Source organism: Hydra viridissima, unplaced genomic scaffold, assembly GCF_058129835.1.
Source record: "Hydra viridissima isolate aposymbiotic clone 2 unplaced genomic scaffold, HvirCarnegie_v1 scaffold_11, whole genome shotgun sequence".
NCBI classification, from domain to species: domain Eukaryota; kingdom Metazoa; phylum Cnidaria; class Hydrozoa; order Anthoathecata; family Hydridae; genus Hydra; species Hydra viridissima.
Genome location: NW_028324310.1, coordinates 6,290,001 through 6,313,753, shown reverse-complemented (window position 1 = coordinate 6,313,753; position 23,753 = coordinate 6,290,001). Strand labels below are relative to the sequence as shown.

The 23,753-nt window shown below is 26.7% G+C and overlaps 1 protein-coding gene and 2 pseudogenes across 2 annotated transcripts in view; 1 reads left to right on the top strand and 2 right to left on the bottom strand.

Annotated features, from left to right (window-relative positions):
• LOC145191234 (FERM, ARHGEF and pleckstrin domain-containing protein 1-like) overlaps positions 1-23,753 on the bottom strand; it is a 44,526-nt gene that overhangs the window by 20,555 nt on the left and 218 nt on the right. For both annotated transcript variants that reach the window (XM_090066530.1, XM_090066531.1), the window contains exons 1-14: positions 23,536-23,753; positions 20,450-20,560; positions 20,013-20,055; positions 19,513-19,588; positions 19,278-19,322; positions 19,010-19,062; positions 18,764-18,837; positions 17,891-17,937; positions 17,608-17,784; positions 8,880-8,937; positions 8,552-8,655; positions 7,513-7,590; positions 6,527-6,607; positions 4,813-5,197 (exon numbers count right to left, since the gene is read on the bottom strand). The exon at positions 23,536-23,753 is cut by the window's right edge. In XM_090066530.1, the coding sequence (XP_089922656.1) occupies positions 4,813-5,197; positions 6,527-6,607; positions 7,513-7,590; positions 8,552-8,655; positions 8,880-8,937; positions 17,608-17,784; positions 17,891-17,937; positions 18,764-18,837; positions 19,010-19,062; positions 19,278-19,322; positions 19,513-19,588; positions 20,013-20,055; positions 20,450-20,560; positions 23,536-23,652 (1,449 nt within the window). In that variant the 5' untranslated portion in view covers positions 23,653-23,753. The remainder of the gene's footprint in view (positions 1-4,812; positions 5,198-6,526; positions 6,608-7,512; positions 7,591-8,551; positions 8,656-8,879; positions 8,938-17,607; positions 17,785-17,890; positions 17,938-18,763; positions 18,838-19,009; positions 19,063-19,277; positions 19,323-19,512; positions 19,589-20,012; positions 20,056-20,449; positions 20,561-23,535) is intronic.
• Positions 1,387-3,344, top strand: LOC145180763 (uncharacterized; annotated as a pseudogene).
• Positions 9,463-12,594, bottom strand: LOC149881919 (uncharacterized; annotated as a pseudogene).

Here is a 23,753-nt window from a genome sequence, read left to right as displayed (position 1 = left end):
TTTCTTTAATTATAAATATTTTTTTTCTAAAAAACAAAACATTAAAGAACAATATTTAACAATTAAAAAAAAAAAAAAACAATTTTGTTAAAATTCTTTTAAAAACTTAAAAGATTTTTCTGATTAATGAATGCTATATTGATTTTAGATGTTTATTTCCTTGTAGCAAATACATGGGAACCAATTTTATAAATTCTTAATTTGTTATCATGTTACATAACAACAAGCTAAAGATAGTAATATTTTTCCTTTCTTTGTTTTTGAGGATTTTTTCACTTTTCCCAATAACCCAAGTTTCCATTTCAACATGTGTCTCTCCTTTTTTTTTTCCATATCACAAAAGTGAAGCCTAAACAAAACTTAATCCCTAAAGGTATTCTCAGTTTTCTAGGAATTTGAACAGCAAACAAACTTTTAAAAACCATCCAGATCCTTTTTGAGAACACCTTTCACTAAATTGTGCCTTATACTCGGTTCTCTCTCAAAAAAAAAAAAAAGCAAGGTTTGTAAAAAAAATATTTTGCATCAATAGAATCACATTTATAGAGAAACTTTAAAAATTTAAGAAGTGTTTTCTTCAGGAACAACAAACAAATAATTGAACTGAAACTTTTTAGGACTTGCTCAACTTGTATATATGAATAATCTGAAAAGGAAAAAACATAGGACCAACATGCAATTTTTCTGTTTTATTTTTCTTTCATTTGAAGATTCATTTAACAATGTTTCTTGTTATCAAGAAGGATCATGAAAGTTATTTTTCTATTATCAGAAAAAAAATTAAACAAAATAAGGAGTACTTTTTAGTTGAAGAATTTTCTGTAATTTTGTAATGCAGTCCCTTAAGAATATTTCATTATGACCATGTTACACAAAATATCTTAGCTCTTTAGAGTATTATCTAGAGTTTCTGCAAGGTAATTAAAGTTTTATCATTACAGAAAGTAAAACTTCATTAGTATAATTCGAATTGGGCTCTTAATAATAGTTACTGATAGTGATAATGATATACTATGTTAATGAAGATTTAATGTGCTTACATACTCACTTTCATTTAAAATCTACTCTTTGTAAATATTAAAAGCAACATGAACAAGATGAGGTTTAGTTGATCAACCACTGTGAACCACAGTGACTGCCAGGTTTGATTTTTCCCCACATCAGTTTTTATTTTATGTATATTTAATTTCATTTATGAAAATAAATATTTGATTAGTAAAAACCTCTAATGGAGTGGAAAAATATAGTTTAATCAAAATAATAAAAGAAGAATTTTAAGTTAAAATTATCTGCCATTTTTACCAAAATAGCATCAACTTCTCAATTAAAAAACTGCATTTTTGTATTTTAACATACTTGGGTAAATAGCAGCTTCAGTGTTTTTAAATGGAGGAAAACAATGTGTGTGCTTTTTGTTTTAAAACTTTTAGTAAGAAGTCTTCAAATTTTCATAAAATAACTAAAGCTACTAAAGAAAAAATAAAAGCATTTATCTGGGATAGCTATGATCAAAATTTAGCAAACTATCCTCAAGTTATTTGTAGCAATTGTTATAAGAATCTTTATTATTTGGAAAAAAAATGATCAAAATATCTTGATAAATGGCTGAAACAAATATCTCAGGTTAGTTAATAAGATAAAATTTCATTTTATTCATGACTAATTAATTGTTTGATTACCATCATTTGTTTTTGTTTTTTTTGTTTTATCAATTTTATAGAAGGCAAGAACTTATTTTATAGTTATATATAAAAAAAAAAAGAACTTTAATCTCAATGAACCTTCATAAATTTAAAAGTCTTTTTTTTTAACAGTGTATTATAAGAACTTAGTATGTTTATTCATAAATAATGAAATAAGTTTTGTAAATTACCTTTTTATATATTTCTACGCATATACTGTTAGTTTTGTGTGGTCATAATTATTGTTTTTATTTATGGACTCATTGAAATTCAGTTCTGCAACTAAATGTAAAAACTTAATTGTTTAATATTAAGATATTTTCTGTCTAGATAAAATATCAAGTTATCAGAAGAACTTCAGATATTTCAGAAATATCAAAAAATATTAGTATTAATGCTTCTGAACTGAATCAAGAAAAAAACGAAATGATGTGCTTAAAATGCTATTGAGTTGTTACTTCAGGAATTGTTCACCTTTGTGGGAAAGTTCAAACAGTAAAAAATCCGCAAATGCAGAGCATGTTGCCTCAAGTATCTTAAAAACTAAAATGAAACAAGAAAATATTTTTAGAGTTGAAAAATTCACAATTGCTAAGCATGGTAAACCATTGAACATAATAGCTGGGATTCAAGACAAAAGTGGATGAGTATTTTACTTGTAAAGAAGAAGAACTTTATGAAGCTGGTGATATAGTAAATCAATCAATGGTTTATATAAAAGATATTGATAAGTTTACTAAACTTATAATCAAAGAAATATTAATCTTCTTTCTACAATTGTAAGAGTTGCTGTGGATTCTGATCAAGGTTTTTTGAAGGTCACTATGAATGTTTTTAATCTATCTGATAAAACTAGCAACCATCCTGACCTTGATGATGCTGGAGTCAAATGCTGTTTTATTGTTGCTATTGTAGAGGGAGTATCAGAACACAATGGAAATCTTAGGAAATTATTTGATCCTCTTGATCTTCAAAATGTTAAGTATTCTGTTGCATTTGATTTAAAGTTTACAAACTCATTGTTTGGTATTTCAACTCATGCTGGAAGAATGACTTGAAATACCAAAATGGCTGAAGTCAAAGATGGCTAAGTATAAATTGTAACTTACCCAAGAGTATTACATCTTGAAGAGGATCCAAGTACAATTATAGAAAATTTAGTTCCAGTACCTGAGTTGCATACATTAATTGGAATAGTTCAAAGCCAGACCATAGTTTCAAAAATTGTTTTTCACTCTTGAAAAACTATTTTTGAAACTATGGTCTGGCTTTGAGCAATGGTTAAACTCAAATTATATAATTTTTAGAGGCTACCATGGCATTGGATTTGATGGCAACAATGCCAACAGATTCTTGGATAAGTTAGATATCCTTGCTCGTGATATTTCTGATCAAGGAAAACTTAAGTTATCTCATATTGAATATTTAAGTAAATTTTAGGCAATGAAGCAAGCAACCTTTGGTGTATAAATAAATGCTAACTATGAGATTACATTTATAGAATTCAAGACATCTTATGCCAAATTGATGGAGTATGTAAATAATTACTATGAAAATGTTTCTTTAAATATTCCCTGGAAAGTTCATATTGCAGTTAACCATATCACACCATTCTTAAAAAGTACAAATACTAATAATGGGCTTGGAATTTACTCAGAATAAGCTGGTGAATCCATTCATTATGACTTCAAAAAAACATGGATTAGGTATAAGAGACAACAAAACCACTCAGAATATGCTAAAAGGGTGAAGTCAAGTGTTGTTGAATTTGCAGCATTAAATAAATAAATTGCCTATATATTTGTTATTGGAGTGATATATTGTTGACCTAGTGCAAAATTGTGCTAAATATTATTGTTCATTTTGAGTAAATTGGATGTCAAACTATTTTTAAAACAAAAAAGCTTTTTGTTTTTTGTAGAGTATTTTGCTATTTGTACATTATAAGGTACAGCCTTATAAATGCAAACCATTTTTAATGCACTTTTATATGAGAAAACACATAATTCTGAGTAAAATTAGTTTGAGACATATCATACATTAATTTTGTCTTAAAGATATGTGAAATATCTTTATTTCAAAACAGCCAACCGTGTAGCACCCCTCTTTTTTTCATTTAAAACTTAAATGTTTCTTTTTTTTTCATTTTAACCATCTCTTTGGTGGTTCTTAATACTCTTAGTTTATTTAACTAATATATTACTTGTCAGTAATAAAAAAAAAGAAATGGATATGGAGAGATTTCAAACCTGGCAGTCACTGTGGTTCACAGTGCAACAATCCATAAAAAAAACTATAATTGGTGCTTGCCTTTTATGTAATCAAGATTTAATGAAAAACATAGTGCTACCTTCACAGAATGAAAATGACACATCTAAAAGTACCCAGCAAGATTTTAACTTTGCTTGCTTTCTTTCTTGATCAAGTTGCAGATGCCAATACAACACGCAAAATATTGTAAACAAGAGTAAAGATTCTTAACATACACAGTTAATAAAGCATCAATTCAGGAATAATGAGTGTCAAAACAAATCATCTCTTAGCAATTGAACAAAGTCACTTTTTGCAATATAGGAGAGGTTTTTAAAATTATTTTTTAAATGAATTAGATTTTCCTTTATTATTTTCTCAGCAATAAGGTGTGAAAAACTATTTCTAATATTACATCCACCATATGGGGCTGCAAGCTATATCTGTATTAATGACAAAACTTCCATGACCTTGGCAAACATATAAATATTATCTAAGTGAGGTTAAGTTTTTTTCAAAGGCTTGTAGTGGCCTTTTTGACGCAAAGATTATATGAGATAACCTAACGCATGATAAAATTGTAGTATTCTACAGATAGTATCATTCTGATCCTCTGTCTCACTTTATATCTCTTTGTATTCCAAAATATAAATTTTATTTGTTTTTAAAAACTGAAAAACATGTAATAAACTTAATGAATCTCTGAAAGAGTTGTGATAAATGGTTATTAAAAAAATATTTTTTTTTAATTAACTAAAAACAAGTGACTATTACCTACATAAAAAAAATTATGTGAGTGCGACTTTTGATTGTATTTAGTAAAAAATCTTTAGGGAGCTACTGCAATCCAGATCAAACAGTGAAATCTAAAATGCTTTACCTTTTGGGTTTTTTCGCTTTTACTGTCAGCTGAAATAATGGATGCATTAAACTGAAGCCCAGATTCTTCAGAATTTAAATCAGTGTGTTGTTTAGCTTCACACAATTCCTCATTGGATGTAATTATGTTTTGATCACTCCCTTGTTTAACAGAAGAGAGCCCATCAAAAGAGTCCTCGTGTTTCATTTTAATAACGCTATGCTTTGAAATAAAATTATTGTCTTTCAAACTAGAATCTTCATCAAAATCATTATTTTGAGTTTGTTCAGGATATACATTGAAACTGCCTTTATCTAGCTCTAATCTCTCTGAAGTCTGATTGTAAGGTTTTGGGGTACTGTAACTAGTTGCAACAGCTGATACTTGAGGAGAATTGTAAGGCTTTCTAAATTATAATATGCTTTAATGCTAAAAAAATAATAGCCTTTAAATTAAATACAAAAATAAAAAAATTTTAAACTATGATTAATTCAAAAAAGTTCCTAAACTCATTAAAAGTACAATTTGCAAAAAGTGTCTTCTAAAAGAGTATAACTACATTATTTGAAAATACAAATGAAAGTATAAATTCAATTATTTATATATAAATTCAATAGTGATTATGGTTTTTAAAAGCTGTTTCTAGATAACTACCTTTAAAAAGATATTTTTAAAAGTAGTTATCTAGAAACAGCTTTTTTATAATTCCGCTGATTCATTAAAAGAAATTTTCCCACTTCTAGAATTTAATTGACAATATTAATAAAAAGTCATAAAAAGTTCTTCTAACCATTTTTGTTACTAAACACCTGTAAAATTATTTTTCCCAGCTCCAAAATAAAAATGCATAACTTAATAATTATAAATTATTACATATTTAACAATCATTACACCATACATTACCATATTTATGTGGTAAGCAAAAAATCCTTAAAATGTGAACTGAAATTTTGTGTTTGTATTAATATGACACATCCTAACATTAAGCCTTGCTATCAGTTAAATATAGGAAATGTTTAAGTTAATATTGGTAGACGTTATAAAAAAACTGAATTCAAAGTTGGTTTTTTATATATCTTAAAACTTTTAGGCATGCTAATGACATGCTCCTAAGTAATTTATATTTGAAAGATTTAAGGTATGCAATGGAGCACATTGCATACCTGTCCATGCTTTCTTAAATCAAAACCAAAGTTCTGAAAGAAGTTTTTCTTGGTGCAAGAGTGTTAGTTCCAAAAGTTTAGTTCGCTCCATCAGACTGGTTTGCCATATGCATTCAAATGTTAACAAACCATATTACTTGGCCTACTCTATGACAAAAAACTTTGCTTCACACAATCTTAACTCTACATTGGCTGTTTAATGAAATTTGTGTTCAAATTTAGTAGTCATATTAAGTTGCATATGCAAAAACAGTTAATGTAGAGTTGAAAGAAAGACAGCATTACTTATTTAAGACAATCTTTTTTACCATACCATAATATATACCATAATATATTAAATACCATAATATAAAATAAATAAATACAATATCATAAAATCAAGCTTTATTACCATATCTATGCTAACATCATCAAAATTCATAACTTACATATCAGCATAAATATACTTTTTGTGAAACTTGATAATTTGCCATCACTTTTGTTTGCTTTTTTTTAATTGCCTAACTAGTTAATTACTACTAGTTAATTACTAAAAAAACTTTAATAAAATAAATTAATAGATTAATACATACTTGACTCCTTCAATTGTTTCCTGAATTTGAGATGATGATTTTGCAGCAGCAACATCTGTAATTTCCTTCTTTGTTCTACCACTAAAATTTTATTGAATAATAATACCAATTAATCCCATATATATAGGTGTATAAGAGTAGTTTTTAATGCATATAGAATGTATCAAAAAAAAACCTTAAAAATATAAGATGAAATTGTTAGCCTGTGGTAAATACACCTCAACTTAAAATCAATTATAAAACATTAAATATTACTTTCAATTAAAGATAGGAAATCAACTTATACACCTAATTATATTGTATATAAAAATGTTAAATTATCACCAATAAAAATTTTTAAAACATTAGAAAAAAGGTTTTAAAAAAAAGGGCTAAATATCCTCATAATCTAAAAAAACTATTTATGAATATAACAAATAATATAACAAATTTTTGAATATAACAAATTGAGAAAATACTAATAATGAATTTAACAAAATTTTTAACTTCCTAAAGATACCTTTACAATTAAAAACCATGTTATATAAAATATTTTGTGCATTTTGTGCATCAAAACACTACCTGAGATGGTTGGAATTATCAATTTCATACAAATTTAAAATCAATAAATATTTATTGTAACTTAAAAACCAACACTGCTGATCTTACTAATCATCTTTTGATGCCACAACTAAATGAAAACTTCAAAGCAATGAACAAGAAACTTTCAAAGATTAAGAGAAGAAGTTGAGTAGAAAACTTGGTTCTACTTGTGTCCATATTCAAAAATTTGAGTGATGAAACAAGAAACTCATTTCTAGAAATTGTTTGCTGCTTGGCTCCCATTAAGATTCAAGTGTTTAGGAATATGTTGGTTTACACACTGCTAACTAAACCATTTTGTGTTACTTTGTTTACCACAAGAATTCCCAATTAATAAACTAACAATTCTTGTTTTGATTAATATTTTTTTAAATAACTTAATTTAAATTATTTGAACTAATTACCTGTAACGATATGAAGAACCTTTTTTGATTGATATTATACTTGATTTACTATTTGATTTCGGCTTGACAGATGTTAGTCTGAAAGTTAAAAATCAAAACTTTTAGCTTATCAAACTATAAGTAACTAAAGTTAATTTTATCAAACAAAACTTTAACTAAACTCTAAGACAATTTAATTTAATTTGAAAAACAACTTAGTGGTGGATTTTATAAAATACATTCAAAATTTGTCCTAAAAAAGTACTTTTTAAATGTTAAAATATAATAACTGGGTTCAAATAAATAGTTGCACATTAAAAAAATGAGGAATTAAAGTTGAAATATTTTTTACAGTTTTTAATTATGTTTTATCATTTTAAGTGTAGTGGAAACCGTACATGCAATACCAAGTTATGTTACATGCAGAGTTGGCCATTTCTTTATTTTAATGTTATTTATCTAGAACCCAGACATTGCTCAAATACTCATATAATTGGGGTTGTTTTTTTCTTCAGCATTCAACTTTTGGCAATTTTTAACTGATTCTGAAAATTCAGTTTTTTCAACAGTAGTGCTTTAAAGCATTGACAATTTTCTTCAACCTATTTTAACAACCTATTTTTTCTGTGCCATTTTAAACAATTTAAGATTAAGTTTGATCATCACTGTATACTCTGCTCTACTTCTTCAACATTTAGCTTTCTTCAATTAACTTTTCAAAAAAATTATGCTGTTCCTCTAAACAATACTTGGAGCAACTCATTTTAACTGTTGCTTCCTTTCCATTTTAATGAAGGACAATTAAAGTTTTTTTAAAGAATGAAAGAATTGAACTTGATTATATTTGTTTTAATGGATTGACAGCATGCAAAACAGTTTGCTTTGTTGATTTTTTTTTTTTTAACTACAGCATCTACAAGTTTTTTTTTCCACTTGCCATGGAAAAATACAATGATTGATAACAGTGGTAATCAGGTTACTTATGGTGTAATCTTTTGAACATATTTGCATTTTTTTAAACTTTTTATAAAGATAATAATTTTAATAACAACTATTTTACCTAAAAAATGTATGATGATTCAAACAAAATTTCCAAAATCCTTTGGAGATATTTCGACTTCCCATTGTAAAAGATATGACATTACCATCTGCTTGATCAATAGTCTAGATAGTTTGTAAAATAAAATAATATAATAAAGGCAATCAATTTTCAGTTAATTTTTAAAAATATCAATCTGAGAATTTTTTTAGAAAAAATTTCAACACTGAATTGCAAAATGCTATTATTCAAAAGATTTTTCTTTTAAAACTTACCTAAATATTTTTTGATTTTTAGTTAATAAACACAAAGAGTTAATTTGAAACTTTGATTATCAAGAAATTCTTACTGGTCGTAGTTTGATCAAAAACTTCTTTTTCTTGAAACTAATTTTCCTTATAACTCCCCTAAAGAAAAATTATGAAATTAAATGATAATCATAATTTAAAAAGATTTCTTATTGTTTAGCTATTCTTATTAATCATGATGATCAGGATGATTATTTATAAAATGATGATTTGAACACAAAAATTTTGTTTTGTAACTTAAAAAATGTAACATAAAAGTTTTGTAATTTTAATTACTTTTTGTAATTTTTTTTCTATTATATTGATGTAAACTAGCAAATCATTTATTTAGGATATCTAAACTCTATTTTAATTTTTAAATTTATTTTAATTTTACAAATTAAGAAGTAGTTTTTCAAGATTGTTTAAAAAATGTGCAAAGTTAGCTAGAGGTCTGGGTAAAATTGTACAACATTAAAAAAATTAGAATGCTTTATATGTATGGGATTGGTAAAATGTGATCTCTTTTTTTCATACATTCTCATTTCATACTACTTTGCTTAACAAAGAATATAACATGTTATGATAAAAGAAAACTGAACATAACCTCATTAAAAACACAAAAAACACAAAAAAGTTCCTTTGTATCTGAGTAAACTTAAACAAAAAGAATTTAAATATTTCATTTTTTTTTTTTTTAATAAAAAATCAAAATTAACGAAACACAGTTCAAAAGTCCTATTAAAAGCCTAATTCTGTCACTTTGTAAAGTTTCCTAGTTTTGCTTATTTTTTCCTCTTAGCAATTTTCTTAGATGCAATATCACAATCCTCATTAAATTTTTCTTATTCTTCAATGCTTTTAACTGCAGGAACAGAAAGTTTCCTTTTTCGTTTATTAGTTCCTACAGATTCCAAAGACTTAAATTTGTCTTGTAAGAAAACCTTAAAGCTCTCTTCTAGAAACTCTTTATCATAAGATTCTTTTTCTCTAAATTTTGTAAGAAGTTCATTGACATTCACTGGATAGACACAGCACTTTCTAAAACCTGTTTGTAAATTACTAGTCTCATTTGGCTCAGTAGACAATAACTTATTTAAAAGTTCAGTAGACAATAACTTATTTAAAAGTTCTGGAAAATGTTGTTTGTCAAGAGACTTCTTTGCGCAGCCAGTAGATGAATCTTTACACTCTGTGGTAACTTTACGCCAAGCTGTTTTTAAAGGTTTAAAGACAAACAAACTTTATTTTATTTCCTTTACAGGTTTCAATAACTTTTGGAGAGATGTGAGAGGATAAGTTATTAACTAACAAAACTTTAACTCTTAACTGCCTTTTCAAAGAAGGTAAAACTATAGAAAAAAACTACTTCATCAAACCATCCATTTTTAGTACTGAAGTATCTAGCTCCTTTAGGACCTTCTACACACCAAGTTGACCACAGACTAGTAGCCTTATAAACAACAAAAGGTGGTCAAATTTCACCTGTTGCATTACCTGATATTGTTATAGAAATACTTGTCTTAGAAGTGTTTCTTATATTTGTGGGGTATTTACTGCCTCTTTTTACAGAGCATTTTTTTTAGCCAGAGTCATTGGTTAGATTTGTTTCATCATAGTTGTATATGTTGCCTGGTGGAACATTTCGTATGGTTTTGGTAAGATGTTGAATATATTCTTTTAGAATTTCTTCATTAACATTTGCTCGTGATTTTTTTATGTTTGGTACAAATTTATTTGTTAGCTCTGGATGTCTTTGTAAAAATGATTTGATTAAATCAGGCCCAGGAAAGACTTTATATTCTTTTACTTTTCTACCAGAACTATAGATATAATTGTACATAATATGACATAAGTCTTCTTTACCAATAAGAAATCCAAAATGACTTAATTGAATGGTACATTTGACAAAGGCAGCCTTCTCTAATTTGGAAAAATAATACAGTTTACCAGGTTTTAAATTATGCTTTCCTTTCAATTTGTAACAAATCGTTCTTCGACTGACACCATATTTTGTAGCAGTTTGCTCTTGTGTCAGCTTTTTAGATTTTACATCTTCAAGACATTTAGCTAGGTCATCCTCTGTATAGTGTTTGTATTTTCTGGTCTTAAGCTTCTATTTGTAATGATTTGATATCTGGAAAAAACATTACTAATAACTTAATTTGACCTTCAGTTACCCAAGAAATTATTTAAAGCTTTAAAAAAAGTATGAATTAACTCTGCTTATATAAAATATCAGCATGAAGCTATAGAAAGTATTGCTTTTGGATGACCAACGATATTTGTGCTAACTTTGTAAATTGTGCAAAGTTACCCCAATTTCTACCAAAAAAGTACTTTATCTACAAGATTGCTAAACTTTAATTTTTTTTTTTTAATTAATAATAGGTTAAACACTTAGTATACTTCAAACCAATACCATAATAAACAATTTAAACAGTTTATTTACTTTTGAGTTAAATTCTGATCTGCTGCACAGATGAAAGTTGTAAGACAATTTTTGTATTCTACTTATATGTTTACATAAAAAGAATGTTGTCAGAAATCGCATTTATAAAGCTACTTTACATGAGTTTTGTATTGACACTAGAACAAACTGTCGCATTCTAAAGTGATTTAGGTTTGTAGTTCAAATTTTTATTTGCTTGAGAGTAAAACAAGTTTGACATATCATTGTGCAAAGTTACTAACGGTTGTGCAAAGTTACTAACGGTTGTGCAAAGTTATGCATTTTTACTGTAACTGTAAAAACATTTTAAAAACCATGATTGAAACCAAAAGTAAAAGGTTGTGAAATCCCAACTGCACTCTGCACCAAAGAAACATTTCACTTAAAAAATGGTTTGTTAAATCAAGTGTTACATGTTATAAAACTATTTTTTTATAAGTCATTGATAACACAAACAGTGTTATCATAAAACGACTTAAAGAAATAGCTTGTTAACTCTTTTAGTAAACAATTTTTTAATTACATTTACATTTTTTTCATTTAACTAAATAAAAGCATTTAATAACTATTTTAAAAATGGTTTTGTCAAGCGCATAGATAATAAATGCTATTGTGCTACAGTAAAGGATTGTATAGGTATACAGTTTGCAAGACATGTACAGGTTTGGAAATTTATCAATTACAAGTCTCTGTCTCTAACAAACATATCAGTAAAAGAGAGTTGATAAATATAAAATAAATTCACAGAAATTCTTTTTTTTTCTTCATTTGTTTATAAGATTATAAATATTTTCTTTAAAATCTAACAGCTAGCAAATAAATTGCCAACTGTAACTTATGAATATTTTGTGCTCAGTTAAATTTCTTAAAATATCAAAAATGTTCATAGAGATAATAAATATTCAATATTCTGTAGGATTCACTTTCATTTCTCAAACTGCTTTCCCTTGTTGTAACACAGAATTTACCAATTTTTTAGTAACTTTACTAAGGATATTATTCTATTCTTTTTCAATAAGAGACTTAAGGTTATTTACAGATTAATTTTTTGTCTAAAACTTTTCAATTCAAACAATATCAAGGGTGTTGAATTGGAATAAAATTAGATTGTCGTTTAGGAACTTCTTTGATGTTTTCCAACAACAAGTGCTTAACACTTCATGTGTTATTTTGTTATGCTGGAAAACAAAACTTGATTCGATGTTCTGCTACTAAACACTTAAGAACATGTTTTGAGAGTAGTTTTGAATACATACTGATTCAATTTTCCATCTATGAAAACTAGTTTTCTTAACATCAGAAGCAACCATATATCCCCTTACCATATCTTGGAACCTTTTATGTTCAATTTTTACCAATAAATCTTTTGGTGGAAGCACTTTGCCTGGCTTTCAAGCAATTCAGCTATGATGACCAAAATTTTTCAGAAATTTTCAAACAATTAAATTAAAAAAGATACCATTTGATAGTTGTTGCAATTTTCTTTGCAGAAATTTTCTAATACACTTTGATTTTTCAAGTTACAGGATATGGTAGCAATTCAGGGAATAATTTTTAAAAAGGTTGCATGACTTAAAAAGATCAGATTTTTTTGTGTTGTTTGATTTAAAAAGATCAGATTTTTTTTTAATGCCAAACAATGTAATTTTGACAACAAAGGGAACAAAAATACTTTTAAGTTAAAAAGTATAAAAATGGAAACAAAAAGAACTGAAATGTGATCAGAATTACTGGAATATTTAAGGTTAAAAAAATGTGCCGTGGGTTTAAATGCCAACTCTTTTGAACAAAAAAAGTTGACAAGAAGTTAACAGAAGCATGTTAAGTAGAACCCTACCATGTCCATTAGAAAAACTGCCACTGTGTTGTAGTTGATAAAAAGAAAATGAGAAGGACTCTAAAGACTCTTGGGAATGTCAGTGTTGTCAGGCCTACCAGTTGATTTTTGACAGAAAGCTCTTAGATTATGGAAGTTAAAAAAGCTTCTAAAATGTTTAAAGAGTTATGGTCCATCAACGGTCAAAATCTTCTAAGATGAGAAGCTATTTACCCTTGAATGTGAAATCAACAGAACAGATGATTGATTTATTGATCAGAAAATTGACAGTGTCCTACCTTTGCTCCATACAAAGCATAATCAGTCAATGATAATATTAGCTGTTGTTACTTTAAATAATGAAAATGTCCAACCATATATATTACCAAGAAAGAAAAAGTTAATATAAAGGTTTATATCAGTTTTTTGAAAAAGCAGGTGGTACCATGGCTAACATAAGAATTATGTGTTCCAGCAGGATGGAGCTCATCAAAAACTTTAATCTCTATTTTAAAACTTTAATCTCTATTTTAAACTTCTCTGTTTACAGTTTGTACCTTTTAAATTTATTTCTCATTTTTAGAGATAAAATCTTAAGCAAGCCAGATGTTCAAGATATTCTGAAATCTTTTTCCAGTTTACTTAAATCTTTTAAATACTGTTTTTGTGGAAAAATAGTTAAATGGCAGTTAAAAGCTTTTCTAAATCCAGAAGATTCCATTTTATTACTTTGACTTTAATTGATTACATGAAACCTCTAATAAAGAAGCAACAAAATATGTGATTTCAAAAAAATAAGCAACTATAAATTAGTTATTATATAATTTTTACAAATTCTAATACATACTTTTTAAATCAAATTTTTTTACCTGTATATGTAGGCTACATCAACATTTCTAATTAAGCACAGTTTCATTTTCTCATTTTCAATAAGTTTTTAAATTAAAAGATTCCTGTTATATTTGATTCCTAATTAAATGTTTCATTGGATTGCTTACCCAAAAATCTAAGTAGGTATTAATAATAAGATTTGTATTAAACTCTCAACAGCAACCAGGGGCGAAACAATTTTTAAAAATGGCAGAATTTATATGCAAAAAGCTGATTTGAGGCTAAGTTAAATATTCCTATTTATGTTAAGTTAAAAATTCATAATCTTACAGTATTCATAATCTTATATAATTCATAATCTTAAAGCAACAACCAGCAAAGTCCTGGATAAAACTTTGGATTCTATATCCCTGATGCTTTCACATGAAATTCCCTCTTAAAAAAAGCTTATAAAAGATTTTTTTGTGAATAATGTCAATTTTAAACACAACATTTCTTTCAAATAGAAAGTATTATATTGTGGGGTCAATTACATATTTGAGAAGTAATTTCTGGAATTTAAATTTTAAAGAAATATTGTGAAGTAAGTAAATATTAAATTAACATAAACTAAATACAATAAGCTAAAAATTGGAATAAAAAATGATATCAAGAACAATATAAAACAGTTATAAAGAACTATAGCCAGCAAATTCAAATCTAATCCTAAATTGCTTTATAAATATATCAATGAGAAGAAATCAGTAAAAGCTCAAATTCGAGCTCTGGAAAATGAAAATGGTGAATTTATACATGATCAACTTACTATTGCTACTGAACTCAATAAATATTTTCACTCTGTGTATGTTGATGACTATGATACAAGTATTATTGAATTGCATAATATACTGTCAAATTTGTTATTAGACACAGTTCTAATAACACAAAATGATGTTCAAACTAGACTTAAAGCACTTGATAAGTCAAAATCAGTCAGTTTTGATTTAGTTCATCCTTATATTTTAAAAGAATGCAGCTCTGTAATATCGTACCCATTATATTTAATGTTCAAAAAATCAATTGAATCAGGTACTATACCAGATATGTGGAAAAAGGCAAATGTTATACCACTTTTTAAAAAAGGAAGCAAACTAAAAGCATCAAACTACAGACCAGTTTGTTAACTTCAATTCCATGTAAAGTATTGGAAAGAATAATAGCTGATTGTATCATGCAATACCTGATAAAAAATAATTTACTTTCAAAAAAACAAAATGTTTTATGAAAAGCAAAAACTGTACAACAAACCTATTAGAATACCTAGATATTTTAACAGATGCGTTTCATAATGGAACACCAATAGATGTATTGTACACAGACTTCAAAAAAGCTTTTGATAGTGTTTCGCATAAAAAGTTATTACCCAAGTTATTGACTTATGGTATTTCTGGTAAACTTCTTAAGTGGATAGCCTACTTTTTAGCTAACAGAAAACAACGAGTGGTTTTAGGTGAAAGTGTGACAGATTGGGTTGATGTCCTTAGTGGTGTACCACAAGGGTCTGTTTTAGGTCCTCTCCTTTTTCTGGTATTTACAAATAATTTATCAGGAAATTTTGTTAACGAATGTCGTTTATATGCTGATGATAATAAGATAATTGCACCTATTTCTTTTCAAAATAATTCACAATTGTTTCAAAATGATATTAATAAACTTGTAGAATGGTCTACAAAATGGAAATTAGGATTAAATTTTGAAAAATGTAAAATTATGCACTTTGGTTCAAATAATAAAGAATATCCTTATTTTATGACTAATAACAATACATTAATGGAAATTGAAAAGTCAAAACTAGAAAAAGACATTGGTGTTTATATATCAAGTGATTTGAAATGGGCCAAACAAGTTAAATATGCATCCAGTAAAGCAAATAGTATGCTATCACTAATAAATAATACATTCAAGTACAAGGATAAAGATCTAATAAAAACACTGTATTGTACGTATGTTAGACCAAATCTAGAGTTTTCGATTCAAGCATGGAGTCCGTATTATACAAAAGATGTTAATGGACTAGAAAAAGTTCAACGAAGAGCAACCAAAATGATACCGGAACTAAGACATCTTCAGTATGAAAAAAGATTAGAAATTTTAGATATGACAACTTTAGAGACTCAGTGGCTAAGAGGTGACTTGATCAAGCAATTCAAGATATTTAAAGGTATTGAAAAGATTGATATTAAACAAAATCAAGCAATGAACTCTATTTGCTCATCAGGTCCAGCATCTAACCTTAGAGGAGCAAAACATAAATTGAAACCTGAATTGGTTAGAAATTGTATAAAAAGGCAATATTTTTTCAATAATAGAATCGTTTATGGATGGAATAGTCTACCAGCAGAAGCAATTCAATCAATTACACTTAACAGCTTCAAATCAAACTTGCAATTGGTTGATTTAAAAGCAATAGCAAACAAGACGAAAATCAAGAAAGCTTATTATTAACACTTTGTTATTTAAAACTGAACAATAATTAATATATATCGGCTGTCATAGATATTGCCTGGCGCTTAATCTCAACAGCATTAACTATTAAAAAAAAAAAAATTGTACCATCTACTAAAACTAATATCAAAAGAACATGATTGGGAAGGAGAAATAAATAAATAAAAAACTGAAACAACAAGAATATTTGCCATTCGGATTAAGCATACAAAACTAATTAGGACATTTTTTAATGAAATAAATGGTGAATAATTGATAACAATAGAAAATATTGTTTCTACAATTTACAAAATTTAAAAAAGTAAAAGGAGTACTAAATGACTTTATAATAAAAAAAGTTATAAAGGTTTTTAAAAAAATAATTAGAGTAAAGAAGAAGAATGAAATAAATAAAATTCAGATATATTCAAACAAAGTTGATTTCTAATTTTGAGGTTCCATAAACTAAACTCTACATAGTCTCCACTTGTCATCACAATTGTGCAAGATAACTTAGGTAGTCTATCTTTTACTCACATAAAACTAATAAAAAATTAAAAAAAAAAAATTTAATTTGGCAAAACCCAAATAAATAGTCTTCTAACATATATAGCAGCAAATATAGCAGTAGAAAAACTGTTAAAGATTATTTTAGATCACAAAAAAATCAAAGTTCTTGAATGGCCCTCACAGAGTTCAGAGCTCAATCCTATTAAGCATAATTGGGAGTACATCAATTAACAATTAGTTAACAATCCTCCGGATATTAATGTATTTGATTTGATGCCTTGGTGCTGTGACAATGTTTTAAAAGCAAATGGATATGCCAACAAAAATACTAACTGCCTTATTGAAACTGTCTTATTGAAAAATTGACATTTTAATGATTTTTTAAATAAATCTTTATTAAAATTCAATTGTTTCTAAACTTTAGCACAAAAGCTTACAAAACTACAACTTACACTTAAAACTTAATGTGACAAATGAGCAAGATAAACTTTTCGTTGCAATGAATAAAACTTCATAACTTAAACTTTAAAAGTTAATATCAGTAACAAATACTTTAAAATTGTAAAAATATTGTGTCAACAAAAAATTCATCACAGATTGTCACAGAAATGTTTAATACTCATTTACTAATTTACTTAAGTAAAAAAACATTCTTTGGTTTCATATAAAATTAGTTCATCTTAAATTAGTAAAAACAACATCAATATAAGTTTGATACCATGAGAAAGAGTTAATTTTTTTGTGATTTTGAAAGACAAGAATCCCCATATGATACACTGCCAAATCAATATCAGTGCCATCATTATCCTGGGCATGGTATGTTGTTATGCCATACATATCCAATTGGCGAGCAATATTAAGCATCTTTTGATCAGCTTCAACTGCAGACAGGCCCCTGTATGAATATAAATAGAGCTATAGTAAAACATATTGGTGTAACAAAATGTGTAATTTTTTATAATCATGTAATTATTAGAGAAAAAAATTATTAAACAGCATACTTGTGGGATTTGTGATAGTTAACAATCAATTTTTCAACTTCTTCAGTCTGAAATGTACAAAATGAAATTTTTTTTAAAATGATAACTTATTAACTGAAGAATAATATAATACAGATAAATTTACAAACTATAATTGAATCAGTGTTTTTTAAAAGGGCTGATTTGACTTTTTTTTTAAAATTCACTTTTTGTGTGTTTTGTGTCCTTCTATGATAGCTTCATCAGTTTATGTTAAAAATGTGTTTAAATTTTATCTTCTTAAAGAAATAAAGCCACCTGAAAGTTTTTGATTTTTTTTTAAAAGGCAAACTTGTTTCAAATATGCCCTTTTTAAAAAAATCACTCTCCAGCTGATTCGTATTTTTAGCCGCAATACGCGGAAAATATAAACAGTTTCGATTTCGGAATATTCGATTTTTTTTAAAAGGGCCAATTTTTCGAAATTTCATTAATTAATTATTAACAAACGAAATGTTATAACAATTATCAAAGTGTACTAAGATATTACTCTTGCATATATTTTTTAAAAATATATTACACAAATTCTGTATATTTAATATTAAAAGATATAAAGAGTTTTTTTTAGTTTTTTCAAAAACAGGTTTTGAGCAAATCAGCCCTTTTAAAAAACACTGATTCAATTTTAATGCTGTATTCTACTATTATACATACTGGCATTCAATGAAATTTATGAAAATAGCGTTGTAAAACAGATCTTTTTATAATGAACAAAAATATTTTTAAAACAAAAATTTAAATATATAAAAGAGATTGTAAAGTAAATAACAGTTGTATAAAAATATTTTCAAAAAAATCATTTCAAATAAAAGAATATTCACTTTAAACTTTTCAATTATGGAAGAATGAATTTACCTGGTTAGGTACAAACTGAAATCCAGTTAAATAACCCTCTCTATTATTAGCTGGATCATAGTCACCAAGTTCACCTATAGAATAAGATGAAATATAATTATCTTATCTTTAATTGCGCTTAAAGAGTCTGCATAAACCAACTGAAATTTACTTCAAATATAAAAGTTAATCAATTGATCAAAAGACAGCTATCAATTATTCAAGTTTGAAGCAAGAAAATACTAAACTCTGAAAAAATTTAAATACCTTGGACAATATATGATGCCATAAGAGCACCAGTATCCTCTGAACAAGGTAGCCTAATAATGGAAGGAAAGTTAACTTGAAATTTTGTCCTTTTTATAACTAAATTATCATAAAATTATTTTAGAACTCAACAATAAACTATCAACATTTTCAAAATAACTTAAATAGAATGAAATTAATTTAATGATAAAAGTATATTACATTCATGTCACATATTTTATGATAAAAATATAGAAATACTGATGTAAAAATGCACTATAAACTATACCTTCCATCAAGTAGGTCTCTGCGAACTTGTAATGTAAATAAATATCTTAAAAAAAAGTACATACATCATACATTTATACATACATACATACATACATACATACATACATACATACATACATACATACATACATACATACATACATACATACATACATACATACATACATACATACATACATACATACATACATACATACATACATACATACATACATACAAGCATGAAAACTCACCGTGTATATTCTTGAAGAGTATGAGGGTCTGGAGTGTAAAACATCACCCGAAATTTAAAAGTAATTTTAGTAAAATCTAAAAGTAATTTTTTTTTAAAGTAAAAAAGAGAAGAAAATATGGAAACATCTATACTAGGGTGGGGCATAAAACACAAAAGTCAATAAAAGAAATACCATAATTTTTTTTTGTGGTTCCTTTTGATATATGAATCTAAAAAGTATAAAATTTTTTTTTTGTGTGGGTAGTCCTATGGTTGGTCCCAGCAGTCCAAAAATACAAAAATTTCTAATTTTTGTACATATGGAGGGGGGAGGGTCCCTTACAAATATTTCAAAAATATCATAAGGATTAGTGTTGTAGCCTGATATATCTAATTTTAGATTATGTTTTGTTTTTTGCAAAAATGCCCCACCCTAATCTACACATAAAATATAAAATATTTTTTTATTGAAGTTTTCATTTTGATGATTTAAAAGAAAAAACATATTTTACACTTAACCTTTTACTTGGTGTTGGATTGGTTTTAATGGATCAAGCCAACACTAAAAAAGAGATCACATTAAACATTTGACATTGCAAACATAATAATTAGTTTTAAACATTAAACCTAATCATCCATTACATTTAAATTTATCAACATATTAGTTATGTTTTATTGTAATTTTTTCATAGTAAATTGTACTCAAAACAACTTTATTTATGCAATATGTAAATATTATAATATCAAAGCAAAATATGATATCTAAGCAATATATGATATAAAACCAATATATAATATCACATTACTTCATTATTTATTGCATAAAAAAATTAGGAAAAACGTTCTGTGAACAAATTGTCATGCAGATGTCACACTTAGTTTGTTAAACAACTCAAAACAACAAAATACAAGAGTTTTGCTGAAAAAATAAAATTGTTTTTAGAAATATTCTTCACCTCATTTACATCTTTGTCATCACTAGCAAGCTGAAGTCCAAAAAATTCTGCCTCTTCTAGATTAAGATGGCTATTAACTTGCTTTGATAACACTTCACCTAATGAGCGTGGCTAAAAAACAAGAAATACCTAAAATAATCTATATAAAATATAAATACAACCAATATATTAACAAATGAAACACCTTACTTTGAGCAGTTATTTTCTCAAAAGCAAAATAATCATATTAATGATGCTGTTGTTGTTGATATTCATAACAGCATAAAGTAAATAAAGACTCGTTAATAAAACCAAATTATTAACCAAATTAGCAAAAGTATGTATGTATATATATGTGTGTATATATACATACATACATACATACATACATACATACATACATACATACATACATACATACATACATACATACATACATACATACATACATACATACATGCATGCATGCATGCATGCATGCATGCATGCATGTATGTATGTATGTATATATACACACATATATATACATACATACTTTTGCTAATTTTAAAATTGAATGATGTTATAATGAAGTTATTTTTTTAGTGTTATCGATAAAAAGTAAATTCTAATAAAAAAGTTATTGAATGATTTTAAAGTTTATTGTCTATTCATTTAAATACATGGTCATTTAAATACATGTAAAGAAATATAAATCTAAAGTTTAATTAGTTTAATTGTTGATAAATTTATCTTCTATTCTGTGGAATATTTTGTAAAATTTTTTGTAAAATATGATTTAATTACGTTTGAAACATAAAAATATTATTTTCATCAAATATTTGATAAAATCTTGATCATAAAGCTTAAGCTTTAACTTTTCAAGGGATTTAAGGACGTATATGATCTAAAAAACCTTTAAATAGAATCATTTAGAATCATACATACATACATCCATGTATGTATGTATGTATGTATGTATGTATGTATGTATGTATGTATGTATGTATGTATGTATGTATGTATGTATGTATGTATGTATGTATGTATGTATGTATGTATGTATGTATGTATGTATGTATGTATGTATGTATGTATGTATGTATGTATGTATTTATGTATGTATGTATGTATGTATGTATTTATGTATGTATGTATGTATGCATGTATGTATGTATGTATATATATATGTATGTATGTATGTATGTATGTATGTATGTATGTATGTATGTATGTATGTATGTATGTATGTATGTATGTATGTATGTATGTATGTATGTATGTATGTATGTATGTATGTATATATATATGTATGTATGTATATATTAGGGCTCTGAGAGCCAATTTTTTTTTACAACTCAAATCTCAATTTGAAGCACAGCAATTCCACCAATTCCACACTTATCATAGCATGACACTTAACTCATTATTTGTCTCAAGCGTTCAATATGTTTATATTAAATAGATATAAAAAGCTATTTTTTGGTATTCAGTAAGCTCATAATAGGTATTGAAAAAAACAGGCACAAATACTGTGTTGGTATTAGCCTTTCATTTGTGCAATAAAATTCAAAAAGTTTTGGCAGGACCAGAATTTTCCCATGGTTTTCTAGTTGAAGAATGTAATTCATCAAAATGTTTTTAGTTGTTGTATGCAATAATTTCAAATTTTTATTACTGTTCTTAAATTCCTTTAGTTTCAGATGAAAATTCTTCATTAAGTATTAATCACAAGTACTTAATGGAGCTTCAATCTGGCAAATATGGAGGCCTATATGATGCATGTTTGGGCTCATTATTTGTTGATGTATATACTAGGTTAAAAAGAAAGTTCTTTCCCACTTTCATGAAATAGTTTCATTCATCACAAACCTCTGAATAGACACAATCAATCTACAATATAATCACTATTATTATCAATAATAATTCTCCATTTATTGGGCAAGGAATGGATCCTATACTTGTAGAAGCTGCCTGGCTATGGCTTGAAGAATTAACAAATGTCGGCTTTGAGTTGGCAAACGTGATTAAAGCTCTTCTCTAAAATGTGAAATTGCAGCATACAGAAAAGGTGAGCAATGTTTTGAAAATATGGCGAGTGGGGCAAGATCTCCCATTCTATCTCTATAAGCTTAAGACATGTTACTTTTGCCCTGAATCTTTCCAGTTTAAAGCAATAGCCAGTCATTATGGTGGTGTTGGAAGGAAAAAGCTTGAAATACACAATTCCATATACATTATACCACACTGTCAACATGACCTCTTTGGAAGTCATTGGAACAAAATATTGAAACAAAGTTTGACAAGTGTGTTTGAGGGTACTGCCTAGGCCTAGACCTTGATATATGCTATGTTTATCCTCACCTGCAGAAACACAAGCTGGAACTCATAAAAGATCCTGTGTTAAATAAATATTGGATTTGTGATCTGACCTTTTACGCCAAGTAAATCACCTGTATTTGCTTATATAGTTGTGTGGAAATTTCTAGAAAATGTACCATTGCTGCATTAAAACAAAATGCTAAAGCATTCTAGAAAATCATGTGACTTACCATGTTCTAATATCTATACACACATAAATATGCAAAATGTGAACCAGACAGATAAATTTGAAAAGAAGACTCCTATTTAAACATAGAATAGAAATAAATTTCAATTAGACAAAAGATCATTTATCATTTATTATATACCTATTTGTATTTAATAAAAGCACCTTTTTTTAAATGAAAATCAATTTTAGCTGATGATATATTTAAAAATCTAATAAAATACAATTCTTATTTAAAATTCATATTTTGAAATTTTTGCAATACCTATATTGCTAATGGCTACTATATAGTCAAACAAAGAGAACCTTTCGACTAGTGATTATTAGCAAGAAGTAATGATTGTAATAATAACATTTAGAAAAAAAAAAACTATCTTTAAATTAAATTTTAATTAAGCTTAAGCATAGTTAAAATAGTTATAACAAAACATATGGTAAATCAATTTAACTATATTAAAAGAGTTTATTTCACAAAGCAGCATACTTCTTAAAGACAAAGCCTTATGTGTCTATATGTTTTTTTGTTGTTGTTGTTGCTTTTTTTTTTTTGCTATGACAAAAAAAAGAGGTGTTTAATTACCTCAACCTCAAATGCAACCACAGTATCATCAAGCAGAGCAACTTGTACTTTTGCTTTGTTTTTATTACTGACTTTCTTATGTTTCAAATGGCTTCCAGGAGGCACGTCACCATTCATATTCTCTGCTATTTTGTTTTATGAAGAAGTAAAAGATCACTTGAGAATCCAAATAAGAGACTCCAATTAACCATGCAGTTAGCTTGGTTTTTTTTTCTTTC